This window comes from Lepidochelys kempii, chromosome 1, assembly GCF_965140265.1.
Source record: "Lepidochelys kempii isolate rLepKem1 chromosome 1, rLepKem1.hap2, whole genome shotgun sequence".
NCBI classification, from domain to species: domain Eukaryota; kingdom Metazoa; phylum Chordata; order Testudines; family Cheloniidae; genus Lepidochelys; species Lepidochelys kempii.
In genome coordinates this window covers 221612015-221625810 of record NC_133256.1, presented here as the reverse complement: position 1 = coordinate 221625810, position 13796 = coordinate 221612015, and the positions used below count along the sequence as shown (strand labels likewise).

The 13796-nt window shown below is 40.0% G+C and overlaps 1 protein-coding gene across 13 annotated transcripts in view; it reads left to right on the top strand.

Annotated features, from left to right (window-relative positions):
• Positions 1–13796, top strand: part of CCDC91 (coiled-coil domain containing 91) — a 334198-nt gene that overhangs the window by 212461 nt on the left and 107941 nt on the right. For all 13 annotated transcript variants that reach the window (XM_073315272.1, XM_073315319.1, XM_073315302.1 and 10 more), the window contains 2 exons: positions 11723–11815; positions 11986–12054. In XM_073315272.1, the coding sequence (XP_073171373.1) occupies positions 11723–11815; positions 11986–12054 (162 nt within the window). The remainder of the gene's footprint in view (positions 1–11722; positions 11816–11985; positions 12055–13796) is intronic.

The window sequence follows — 13796 nt, the reverse complement described above, 5'->3', positions numbered from 1 at the left end:
CTGCCGCATCCCACACCACTCCTGCACCCCAACCCCCTGTCCCAGCCCTACATTCATGGTCCTACATGCAATTTACCCACCCAGATGTGGCCCTTGGGCCAAAAAGTTTGCCCCCCCCCCCGACTTAGACAAATAGTACCCCCAAACATCAACTGCACACAGCAGCACCTGTAGCCAAATTATGGCAAATTCATTAATGGATATGTTGGAGGAGGAGGGAAAAAAGGAGCTTTCTGCCCCTCCCCCTTATAATAAGTGTACATTGAGGTGAGGTACAAGTTGTCCATATTTACAAAGCATTTCAGTTAACCTTGGACAGTTTATTCAATTTTTGATTTATAACTTGCATTTTAGGATTAATACGAATATGTTTAATGTACTTGTTTGGAACATAACTGTACAGATTTGAACTGGTTATTAGTACTTTATATATAGTGTTTGAGCTGTACAATAACTGAAAGGAAACATCTGAATTACTTCACTTACCTTGTAAATTATTTATATCATATACTTTTGCAAACCTTCTATGGTTATATATTTGCATACCTGAGAATAAACTGACATGATTCTTCAGACACATTATTTAATATAAAAAATTCTAACTAGTTATGATTGTGATTAAATCTGTCTACAATATCTCCTGTGACTCTCATTTTAGGAAAAAGATTTTTTGATTTCTTTTTTACAGGAATCAAGGAAAACCAAAGGACCTCTGTATTTATATTTGAATCTGCATCAAACGTTCTCCATTTGGAACTGTTGCCCGAAGAACTTGTTGCAAGGGGGGAAATCATTGTAACTTACTTCTGAATGCCTTTTGTGTTAGGTTAAATTTCAAAAGATTCTCCTTGACCCTCTTTTAAAATTTTTTTTCATGCATTAAAAAAAAGGGGGGGAGGGTTCCTCCCATATATTATTAGGTTTTCCCATTTGCAAAAGTTACTTTGTGACAACATTATCTTCTTTCTAGCAATGTAATATTTTACTGGAAAGACAAAATATAGCATCTTCGCTAAATAAAATGCAACTAACTAAAAAGCAAAAATGCTAAGATCACAAGTTCTTTGCCTCTTCTCCCTTGTAGTCAAGAAATGAAATGTTTGTCTGAATTTACAAGTACACACAAGGCAATTATTTCATAGGGTATTATAATTATATTCTATTATCTATAAAAACATAGTTACAAATGTCCGCTTCAAAATGTAATAGAAAATTGTAATACTGTTTTTGCCTTTCATTCAGACTGTCCCTAAGCACTTTACAAATATTCAGACCTAAAGTTTCACGCATATTAGCGGGAAAAAAAATAAAATGGTTTTTGCCCATGAACATAATGTGCACCCCATTGTGTGCACAATTCTGAAAATGTCTCTTTAAAGAAACTTCATAACACCACTTTAGTAAATATTAGTATATGGTGTTTTAAAGATAAACTGTAATAAAAAATTATTTGCAAAGTTCATAGTTAGTTTTGATTCATAATCAAAAAATTATTTGCAAAATTCATACAGTGGCTGTTTCAAAGCCAGGAATAGAGACTGGAAGTCATGATCACTGATTCCTGTCTTCAGGAGCTAGACTTCACTCTCTTCCTGTAGATTAATAATTGACTTTTTTTTTTTTAATTCTAGAACTTTAATTATAGTTTGTGTAGTTTCACCCCAACCTAGGTTGCATCTCATTGACAGAACTCAAAAAATCTAAACTGAAATTCCATAATTGGTAAGACAAAGACAAAAATGCTTGGTAGCAGTGTGACAGACAATGTAGATGTAGGCCATAATTTTTAAAAATGAGTGCCTGAAGTTAGGCTCCGGAAGTCATATTTAAGTACTTGATGGGAGATTTTCAAAGGCACAAATGGCAGACAGACACCTAATACCCATTGCAAGTCCCCCATAAGGACTTCAAGAGGTGCACTGCCTGCCAGTCTTGTACTGGAGACCGACACCCAGATCTTGTGTCATCTTCGTCTGTGGGAGACCAGCTCTGTAACTAAGGCCATGTCTACACTTACCGGTAGATCAGCACAACTGCAATCGATGCAGCGAGTGTCAATTTAGTGGGTCTAGTGAAGACCCGCTAAATTGATGGCAGAGTGCTCTTTGGTCAATTCTGATACTCCGCCAGAATGGGCAGAGTAAGGTAAGTCGACGGGAGAGCGTCTCCAGTTGACGCAGCATGGTGCAGATGCTGCAGTAAGTCAACATAAGCTATGTCGACTCATATAACTGGAGTAATGTCACTTAGGTTGCCTTACCGCAGTAGTGTAGACAAGGCCGAAGTGTGTAATTTACCATGTCTTCTCTCACTGCACTTGAAGTGATATAAGAGAAGAGATACTTGAGCCTCCAGGCTCATCTGATGTCTCATTGTCTGCATCTTGGTACACCTGTGAGCCTGTCAAGGGTACCAAGACCAGCTTCAATGCTGCTGATCTCTGACACAGGACTCGAGGCATTTTGCCACCTTGGCTTCAGCACCACCATCTGTCATGAACCCAAGACTGGAAACTGGGAGTGAATACCTTACCTGGCACCACCAACACTGGCCTAATAAAAAGCAGCACCAAAGTCCAAATTGACACTATATACTAAAGTCTTGATGATCGTGGGACTTACTCAGTAGGTGCCCACATCAGCATCTACTTTTCATTTGGTACCAATAGCCTTGAGTCTGGACCTATCTCCAGGCCCAGTGCCTCTATCTCAGTAACCCAAGTCAATGCAGATGCCCATCAGAGTAAAAGGAAGGAGAAGAGGAAGCACAATTCCCCATAACAAGGACATAACCAAAAGAAAAAGAAGGAAGCACCATCCCTCTCCTCCTTTATAAGCTTCCGTCCATGAGGAGACTCGCAGACAGCACTACTGTCACCTTTTCTCCATACTTCTCTGTAACCAGACATCTCAGCATTGACTAACTCGGACTCTTCTCCATTTCAGATCCTGGTAATACCTTTAATCCTTCTGCTGGAGTGGGTGTCCACCATTGAAGCAGCTAGCCACCCCACTACATTTTTTCCACAGTTCATCTCTGTGCCTGTATCAACTTCTCTGGTTTCAATCCAGGAGTGCCTCTGGCATATCTTCAACCCCTTCAGAGAGAAATCTAGAGAGTCCTCCAACTTGTCCTCAAACCCCATGCCATTTTCCTGTGCTTCAGATCCAGTTATCATGGAAGTATTTCATGCAGGGCCTCCCCAGCTTTTCAGATAGCCCTATATACAGGACTCCTTGAAAGTCCTGCTGTAGGCTGAGGCACAAGCACCAGCCTCAGGACTGATGTGCTCACTTCTCATATGGCACACATATGGTTTGACTGCACCGATACTGACCAGATCACTCAGATTTACAGGAGAGTCTGCCTATATCTGAGGAATGACATGAGACTTCCAGAGGAAATATTTGAGTCCTCTTGGGAGGAACATATGAATGGCATCTCACTGGAATATGATATTGATGTTTCACCTCCTGAGGAACCTAGACAGTTTCAGGATTTATTGTGCAAAATGTTCCTACTACTACTGACCAGCTACAAAATGGAGTCACAGCATCAGAAACATCTGGTCTTCTGTCTTCTCTATTACAGATGGAGACCACAAAGAAGCTATACCTGTTAGCTATGGCCTTCGCAACGTGGCCAAAGATATTTGGCTCTTTTTTTCTCATCCCCACCTGTATCTAAGTGAGCTGATGGGATGTATCCCGTACCACCTGAAGGACGTACATTTTCACTACAGCACCCTTTGACAAACTCCACGGTGGTATCTACAGCACAGAAGAGAGTAAGGGGCAACAAGGCTTTTCATTCCACCCTTTCTCGCAGAGAGGGATATAAGCTGGATGCTTTTGGAAGGAGAGCTTACTTGTCCGGCCTTTTAAGTGAGCAAAAGTCGAGCTAGAATCCTTGATTGAGGAACAGAAGGAGGCAATCCTGACCTTGTTCACTAACTGTTGTATACTTGCTAAGCTGCTTACCGGTCAAGGCTGGTATCCAGATCTTTTGCAACTGACCGAAAAGATGCAGCAAGTATGTTGTTTATCTCCAGACCTCCTGTGTCAACAGGTAGGGACAGTTCTGCATTCCAACCTAGAGGCACTCCATCTTGCAGCATGAAGGAGGATAACGTGCTAACTAATGTGGACCATTTCTGCTCTGAGTGTTCAGTACATCTTCCATCAAACCAGTTGGAGCTCCATGCTGAACAAGAATGGAAAGTGTAGTATCTGGGCCACTGGTAATCGACTCACTCCATCTCGACCTGGAGTCCTTGGAGTCCTAAAGTACCTTCTACATTTTAAGACAGAGGGCTTAAGCTTAGCCGGGCTAAAGGGTCATATGACAACAATATTTACTTATCATAATTACATTAAGGGCAAACTCATCTTCTTTCACCCTACAGTCTTCAGGTTCCTGGAGGGACTGGCAATTGCAGTCCAGCCATTAAGAAGCTGCTGACATGATGGAACCTAAGTCTTTTCTTAACAAAGCTGATGAGCCCTCTTTATTTGGATCTTGCACAGACCTTTCCAAAATGTTTATCAATTATAAAGGCTTTTGCCATAACAATTACATCTGCTTAATATTTGCTGGCCCCTCCACCTTTAAACTATAGTCTCCAAGGTCAAAGTCACCATGGGGCCCAGTCCCAACTTGATACATAAGGTGATTTGAGATTTCCACCTATCCCAGTATATTTCTCTCCCTGTTTGTTATTCCCCAGGCACCATTGCCACACAGGGGAAGCATGCCTCTATAGCCTAGAGATAAAGAGGGCACCCATCCTGCTTTTATCTTAAAAAAAAAACAACAACAAAAAACAAACAAACCCAACCTCTGTGTAGATGATCTAATAGGTTATTTGTAGCATATGAGAATAAATGCCACAGAAAACTCATTAAACACAGAATTTCACCCTGGATTAGTAAATGTTTCAAACACTGTTGCATCTTAGCTTGGAAAGCAGTATCCCCTGGTTTAAAAATTCATCCCTCAAGTGCCACCGCAGGATCAGCATGCCCAAGCCCCTGGTGGAGATTTGCAAAGCAGTAACTTGGATTTATGTGCACCCTTTCAGTACTACTTGTATTTAGCATTGCATTTTGATGCTCAGATTTGGACAGTCTTGCTACACTCCATATTTAGCTAAGAATTCCTTGCTCACTGTCCTTCTGGTAGAGCTCTTCTGACTAATCTCCTAAGGGTGGGAATGCAAAGAAGAAAGAGAGATTACTTACCAGGAACTGTTCTTTGAGCATCACTTCTATGTATTCACACCACCCACCCACCATCCCCTATATCTTTGAATTCTATATAGTATCAGGACGTTGTGCTTCGGGGGAAAAAGAACCAAGGTGGTTGGGAGATGCACTCCCTTTTATAGAGTAGGGTAATGACATCACCCTTACATGACGGCGTTCTTGCACCTCCCAGCAGTCACAGCTTTCAAGGTAGTTCCACAGTTTGATACCCATGCTGACATATTCCACTAAAGTGAAGACATGAAGGTGACTCTCAAAGAATAATAGCTATTGTTTAGTAATCTCTCTCCTTAATTCCATTAAATCTGTTATATTGATCCTTTTTATTATATACACCCTCATTATGAAATGTAAGGTCTGTGGCCTCAAGACCTACTTCAGAGAAAGAGAATATGCTGTATTTTATTCTGTAAACCCTTTCCCAATTACTTATTTCTCTTCAAATAATTTATGTAATTTAATAGCTGAAAATTCTTTCTACCCTGAAAAAGAAAACTAGTTGGCTGACTGTAAACATTGAAGCCAAATAAACAGTTCGGCAAGGTATTTCTCTAGCTCTAATACAAGAGAATGTGCTTTCCCGGGTTGTATAGACAGCTGTTGCAACATTTGTGATGATCTATGAACTTCTGGAAGTTCAAATATGAAGGTATCCTTTTATGGAAGGATTATTTCACATGAATAAACATTTACATTATAATAGGAAAGGACATTAATAGGAAAGAAGGATGTGGAAAAATTGGAAAGAGTCCAGCGGAGGGCAACAAAAATTATAAGGGGCCTGGAGCACATGACTTATGAGGAGAGACTGAGGGAACTCGTATTATTTAGTCTGCAGAAGAGAAGAATGAGGGGGAAATTGATAGCTGCTTTCAACTAGCTGAAAGGGGGTTCTAAAGAGGATGGATCTAGACTGTTCTCAGTGGTAGCAGGTGACAGAAGAAGGAATAATGGTCTCAAGTTGCAGTGGGAGAAGGTTTAGGTTGGATGTTAGGAAAAACTTTTTCACTAGGAGGGTGGTGAAGCACTGGAATGGGTTACCTAGGGAGGTGGTGGAATCTCCTTCCTTAGAGGTTTTTAAGGTCAGGCTTGATAAATCCCTGGCTGGGATGATTTAGTTGCGGGTTGGACTAGATGACCTCCTGAGGTCCCTTCCAACCCTGTTGTTCTATGATTCTATGACATGCTAAGTTATTCACAAGAAGTGTCTGGCCTTGGCAAAGTTATGATATATTTCTTATGTAAATATTTTGGGATTTTTAAAAAATATTCTATTTATAATGTATTGGATAAAGTCTCAGTGAAATCTATCAGTCATTAATCTGCATATTGAAAGAATGCCAAGTACATACCGAAAAGTAATGTGTTTATTTCCACTATATAGACAAGTTAATGTACAAAATTATCCGCACAGTGTTATATTCACAAAAGATTGATAATGATTTTTTTAAAAGTGTTTTATACCTGGAGAGAAAAATAATGTTCAACAGAAGTCCCCAAAGTTTACCAACTTTACAGGAATTCCATAGAATTATAAGAATATAAGAATGGCCATACTGGGTCAGACCAATGGTCCATCTAGCCCAGTATCCTGTCTTCCAACAGTGGCCAGTGCCAGATGCTTCAGAGGGAATGAACAGAATAGGACAAATATAGAATGATCCAACCCTGTTGTCCAGTCCCAGCTACTGGCAGACAGTTACTGTAATCAAAGATTGTAAGTCATGTGAGCAATAGCTTTTTACATTCATGGTTTAATCTCTCTTACTTATTAGGTAGATTGGTTTTCTTTATTTATGAGAATTGGTGGAATTTTTAAATCTGTATGGGTATTTTTAAACCACCTGTCACTGTAGTAGCCAATCACTAGCAATTCAGGGTAGTAACAAACTGAAAACTATAAGGATTAATTGTGGGGGGAAAAAGTTGTTAGTTTTCAGAGATCATCTCTAGGATCAGCATCTTGCAAGTTGCCCTTATGATAGAGGTCCATTCTTATTTTCTCTTTTGGTATCTTGCATGATTGTAATCCTGGAACTGTTTTCTAAACAATAAATTCCAATTCTCATACAGTGAATTGAATCAATGCATACTTCAGTATCATTTCAAAGGAATTTTAATAGAATTTTGTGGGTTTTCTTTTTAACATTCTATATATTTGGGTCCAGTGTGATGCTGTTAGAAAAACCTGTGGCATTTCTGTATTTGAAACATGACAGTTGGTGCCAAAGAGTAATTAACTATCTAAGATTTTAATGCTGTCATAGAGATTATCATCTAGAAGAATGAATTTTGCCATTCTATTATAGAGTATATATTATATGAATCAGAGGTTGTTTCCTCCATTGACTGATGTATCCAAGAAAGTCTTCCATATGGATCTGATCAGAAGCTCACTGAAGTCAATGAGGGTCTTTCCATTGACTTCAGTGGGCTTTGATTCATGCCCTATATTTGGGTCAGTATCTGCATGTATGTCTAGGTCCTTTTTGCACCAATAGATGTTCTTTTAAATGAACTCAGACTGACAGATGTTCATCTTGGGCAGGTTAGGGGACATAAAAAAGACTTATTTTCAGTCCCACTGTAGTCAATTAACTAAGGAAGCATAAAGCAGATTGTCAAATGGTTTTTGTTTGTGGGGCAGTGTTTCTAAGTGGTCGGGGCATAGGCACTTGGACCTGCAGAAGGGGGCTTTTGGTAGAGGAGCCCAGGCGCCCCCACTCCACTGGGCTCCAGCCCAGGGCCCTAATAGAGTGACAAAAGGGTCTGACACCCAGGAGTGCCTTAAGGCTGCCTTTGTTGTGCCACTTCCCACCACCAAGCCATTGTCCAAAGCTTGCAATCTGTACCAGAAAAGAATGGAGGGGATCAGCTCACCCCTTGGCACTTCTTTGTGGCTGGGCATGCTGTGCTCTCTACACCTAGGGGTGGGGGTTGCATCCTCTCAGGCCTTGGCCTTCCAACCAGGTCAGTTCCAACTTTGTCCCCTTCAGGGGTAATCCATAAACAAAACATGGGGAAACAACACAAATTACCTGGGTTAATATGTGGAAAGGGAAAATGCCTTCCTCTTTGGGTCTATCAGAAGCAGGTCCTACCTTCCTCCCAAGAGGGACCTTCAGATAGTTGCTGATGGGGAAGATCTTGCTCTCCCTCAGGCTTTTCCTCAGCAGCTACAAGGTAAAGGTCCTATCTTTTCCCTGGCCTTCCCATAGTGAGCTGTTCTACTCCCTTTTATTCCTCCTCTTATCCATACATCTCTTTCAGGTGTGGCAGGGCAGTGCTGGCTGAGCCCAGAGCAGCTCCTTAACCTGTTGTCATCCAGGCTGGTCTTTGTGTACCCCATCACACTAATAAACAAAATCTACTTATTGTTTCATTTTGAATACTGAGCATTGGTTGTTGGAAAAAATAAAAAGTGATATTTTAAGACAGCCTGACCATGAAGGTTAATATCTGAAAATATGACCCGGCAGTGAAAGTTAGAATACACATCATAAATCTATAAATTACATAGGGAGGTTGTGGAATCTCTGTAATTGGAGGTTTTAAATAACGGATTAGAAAAATATCTGTTAGGGATGGTCCAGATAGTATGTAATCCTGTCTCTGTTCAGGTGACTGGACTAGATGACCATTTGAGTCCCTTCTGGTCCTACATTTTTATGATTCTATAAATTAAGTTTAATTTTTATGTGAATTTCACTGCTGGGACAGGTGTTTTTCATTTAAATATGTCTGCTCCACTCAGAAAAAACTGTTTTAAGTAAGTTCACAAAGAAATGCCTTCTTGAATGTTTGTGGTACAGAAATTGCATTTTACTTTGTTTTATAAAGCATACAACACTTTTGTATTCTCTTCTTCATATATAAAAATGTCTCATAATACCATTGCAGCTTGATAATAGATTTCATGCTGGTATTAGACAAACTCATAAATAAAACATTAGTAGATTTTATGCTGTAGATCAGAGGTGGGCAAACTACAGCCTGCAGGCCACATCCGGCCCGTGGGAACGTCCTGCCCGCCCCCTGGGGGAGGGTAGCCCCCGGCCCCTCCCCCGCTGTTCCCTCTTCCCCGCAGCCACACCAGCAGCACAACTTGCGCCCACCCACCTCCCATAAGCCTGTCCTGCCGCTCTGAGGGGCATGGAAAGGGGGTGGGGGGGGTTGAATAAAGGGCAGGAAGTCCCGGGGGGGGCAGATGGGGCGGTTGGATGGGGTGGAAGTTGGGGGGGGGGAGGGCTGTCAGGAGATAGGGAGCAGGGGGGGTTGGATGGGGGTGGGGTCCTGGGGAGGCAGTTAGGGCTGGGGGTCCTGGGAGGGGGCGGTCAGAGGATGTCATAAATATAAAGGGAAGGGTAATCACCTTTCTGTATACAGTGCTGTAAAATCCCTCCTGGCCAGAGGCAACATCCTGTTTCCTGTAAAGGGTTAAGAAGCTCAGCTAACCTGGCTGGCACCTGACCCAAAGGACCAATAGGGGACAAGATGCTTTCAAATCTTGGGGATGGGAAGGCTTTTGTTTATGCTCTTCATTTACGTGGTAGTTCTCTCTTGGGACTGAGAGAGGCCGGACAGAAATCCATCTTCTCTAACCCATCCTAATCCAAGTCTCCAATATTGCAACCAGTATAGGTAAGACAGGCAAGGCGGATTAGTTTCTTTTGTTTTATGTGAATTTTTCCTGTGTTAAGAGGGAGGTTTATTCCTGATTTCTGTAACTTTAAGGTTTTGCCCAGAGGGGAATCCTCTGTGTTTTGAATCTGAATACCCTGTAAAGTATTTTCAATCCTGATTTTACAGAAATGATTTGTACCTTTCTTTTTTAATAAAATCCTTCTTTTAAGAACCTGACTGATTTTTTTCCATTGTTCCAAGATCCAGGGGTTTGGGTCTTTGATGATTTTGTAACCAATTGGTTAGGATATTATTCTCAAGCCTCCCCAGGAAAGGGGGTGTGTAGGGCTTGGGGGGATATTTTGGGGGAAGACGTCTCCAAGTGGTCTCTTTCCCTGATTCTTTGTTTAAAACGCTTGGTGGTGGCAGCGCACTGTTCAAGGACAAGGCAAAGTTTGTACTTTAGGGAAGTTTTTAACCTAAACTGGTAAGAATAAGCTTAGGGGGTCTTTCATGCGGGTCCCCACATCTGTACCCTAGAGTTCAGAGTGGGGAAGGAACCCTGACAGGGGACAAGGAGTGGAGGGGGTTGGATGGGTCGGGCGGACCTGTCAGGGAGCAGGGGTGTGGATAAGGGGCGGGGCAGTCAGGGAACAGGGAGATGGGGGGGGGCTGGATGGGGGGCGCTCCTGGGAAGGGGCGGTCAGGTGTTCTGAGGGGAGCAGACGGGGGCGGGAAGTGGGATAGGCCCTCCATACTGTTTCACAACCCCAATGTGGCCTTCAGGCCAAAAAGTTTGCCCACCCCTGCTGTAGAGTTATATATTTAGGACTATCCATGCTTAAAGGTAAGCTTATGCTTAAAGGTAAGCTTGTGCTTATGTGTTTGCAAGGTGAGGGCTTTATAGTCAATATATTTTTAACTAGTACATTGTTATAAATTTATTTCATGTATTTGTTTTGGTCTTATGAAATGTTATTTTTTACTGATACTGTACATGTGATTTCAAGTTACTATAATTGTCACTTAAACAGCATGTCCTTAGGTTTACTGATTTACTAGCCAGTTGTCTTGACAAATACACGTGGCATCAATACTTTCCATTAATAACTTTTAGATTTTCATCACAGCTCAGACTTTTTAAAAGGCAAACCACGTCTTGTGCATGCTTACCTTGGTTTCTTGAAAAACATAGATGAAAGGATTATAATAAGAAACAGTGATGACAGATTATATAAGCAGACATAAAGTACTTGGTCACTTATTGTCAGCATTCCCTGTCTCCTTGAAAAATGTTTTAAATTACAAGAAAATTGGAATAAAGCAGCAATTTTTGCTCTCATCTTCTGACCTTAAAACTGTATGGGGTCTAAATTGGTTGTATAGATATGAGCATTTATAGTTGCTCTCTTTCACATAGATTTATATTCAAATTAAAGTTAGCATATCCACATTTTGTTAAATTCCACATATGTATTTAAATAAATACGCATTAAGTAATTTTGCCAAGGCTATGTTCATAGGTTTTGTAAGAATAATTATTATCTGGGTGGCATAATCCAACTTATTAATATAATTTTTATTTTATTTTGTGTACATAAGTTTGAGGAAAAATAATAGAAAATTATTAATTTATCAGATATATTTCATGTTACTTGTAGTGCCCTTCATTGCTGCTGGTATTAAGGAACTTACCTGTATGTAGTTTAACCAGTTCTAGCTTTTCCACTGGTCATATACGCAAAATTCATGTCTAGTTAAGTGTTTCATCAACTCCTTTTTCTTGTGGTACTACGAGGCTAAGGTTGCAATAATAAGATTATTTTCTCTTATAGCATCAGAGACTTCTTGATATGCTGGATACAGAGAAAGAAGTGTTAGCACAAAAAGTAGAAGAAGCTTTGATGCAACAATCACAGAAACATAAGGTAATGCTTTGAGTACATCAAGTGCTTGATCCTACACTACAGAAGTCAATAGGAGCTTTGCTATTTACTTTAATGGGAGTGGGATCAGGTTCTAAATATTTTGAGTGTTTGAACCAATTTCTACCCACTCCTCATATGCGGTGTTACAACTTTATTTTACATATTGGCAGGAAGCACTGGAAAAATGTTTGGAGGAACAACAGAATAGAAGTAAAGAGGCTTTGGCTGCTGCTGCTAAGGTAATTCTAATTAAATAGTAGATATACAACATAAATACTACGTGTTTCGTTTCAGGAGTGTCATGTTCAGGAATTGGGTTCTGATTCTAAGACTAGATCCATGAAAGTCCAGGTCCACTAAATATGTATGATTTAACTACTTTTACAAAGGGACATAATTATACAAATCATCAGGACTCCTATGAGATTAAGAGGCTATCATGGAAATCTGCTAACCACTGATGCAAAATATTATTTCTTATATTCTACTAATGAAAATAGCACCAGTATTCATTTGCCTTTTTCATGATGTTGAGTCATTGGGTTATTACAGTATAGTTATTCGTGGTATCTAAACAAAACAATCTGTTTTCATAATGTCCAGCTGGCCGCACTGGTGTTTTGTTTTTTATTTCAAGAACAGATACCTGAGTCATCATTGCATTTGTCAAGAACTTAACATTGTGTTTTATTTAATATTTTACAACAGAAATGTCATTTCCAGAAGAAAAATCTAAGTATGTGTGACAGGTTTCAGAGTAACAGCCGTGTTAGTCTGTATTCGCAAAAAGAAAAGGAGTACTTGTGGCACCTTAGAGACTAACCAATTTATTTGAGCATAAGCTTTCGTGAGTTACAGCTCACTTCATCAGATGCATATCGTGGAAACTGCAGCAGACTTTATATATACACAGAGAATATGAAACAATACCTCCTCCCACCCCACTGTCCTGCTGGTAATAGCTTATCTAAAGTGATCATCAGGTGGGCCATTTCCAGCACAAATCCAGGTTTGTGAAAACATGATTTCCAGCACAAATCCTGGTTTGTGAAAACCTGGATTTGTGCTGGAAATGGCCCACCTGATGATCACTTTAGATAAGCTATTACCAGCAGGACAGTGGGGTGGGAGGAGGTATTGTTTCATATTCTCTGTGTATATATAAAGTCTGCTGCAGTTTCCACGATATGCATCTGATGAAGTGAGCTGTAACTCACGAAAGCTTATGCTCTAATAAATTGGTTAGTCTCTAAGGTGCCACAAGTACTCCTTTTCTTTTTAAGTATGTGTGAGTTAATAGTCTAATACGTATCCTATATCCTTAGTAGAAAATTTTAAAAGTAGTGACAAAATATTTCATTCAATTAAATTTAATCTATTTAAACTGTCCTATGTGATTCAATGTATATTGTTTTTAATAAAAAGTTTACATTTCACCTTTTCTGTCTGATTTGTTTAGTGCTTTTCATTCATGAATGCCTTGGACACAGTAAAATTATTAGATAAGGGAATTAGGTGATAATTTCTAGGCTATATTTGCATATCAAATCTTGGTATATAATCCAGCACAAAAGTCAGGTATCTTTATGGACAAAATAATTGCCTATCTTTTAAGACTCTGGGAAAATCTGTAACACCATATGTCAAGAAACAGACACAATTGATTTGGCCCCAGTCTATTACAGGATCAAAAACACCTGGTTTTCTCTGGTGATCCACATATGTAATTTGCCTGCTGGTTGATAGTGGTTACCTGTGGCTAGTTGTCAACTCTCTTGAATCTCAAGGCTGTGGAACTTAATATTTGGGTCTGGAAGGTTAATAAGACTCTCTGGAACACCTGTGCCTTTATTCCACTCTTAAGCCACTTCTTTTCCTTCATACTTATAGGGAAAGATATATTCATTTTATCTTTAAATTATTTTAAAATTAATAATTGGAAAAGACTGAAGTGCTATATTGAACCACAGAACAAAAGTTC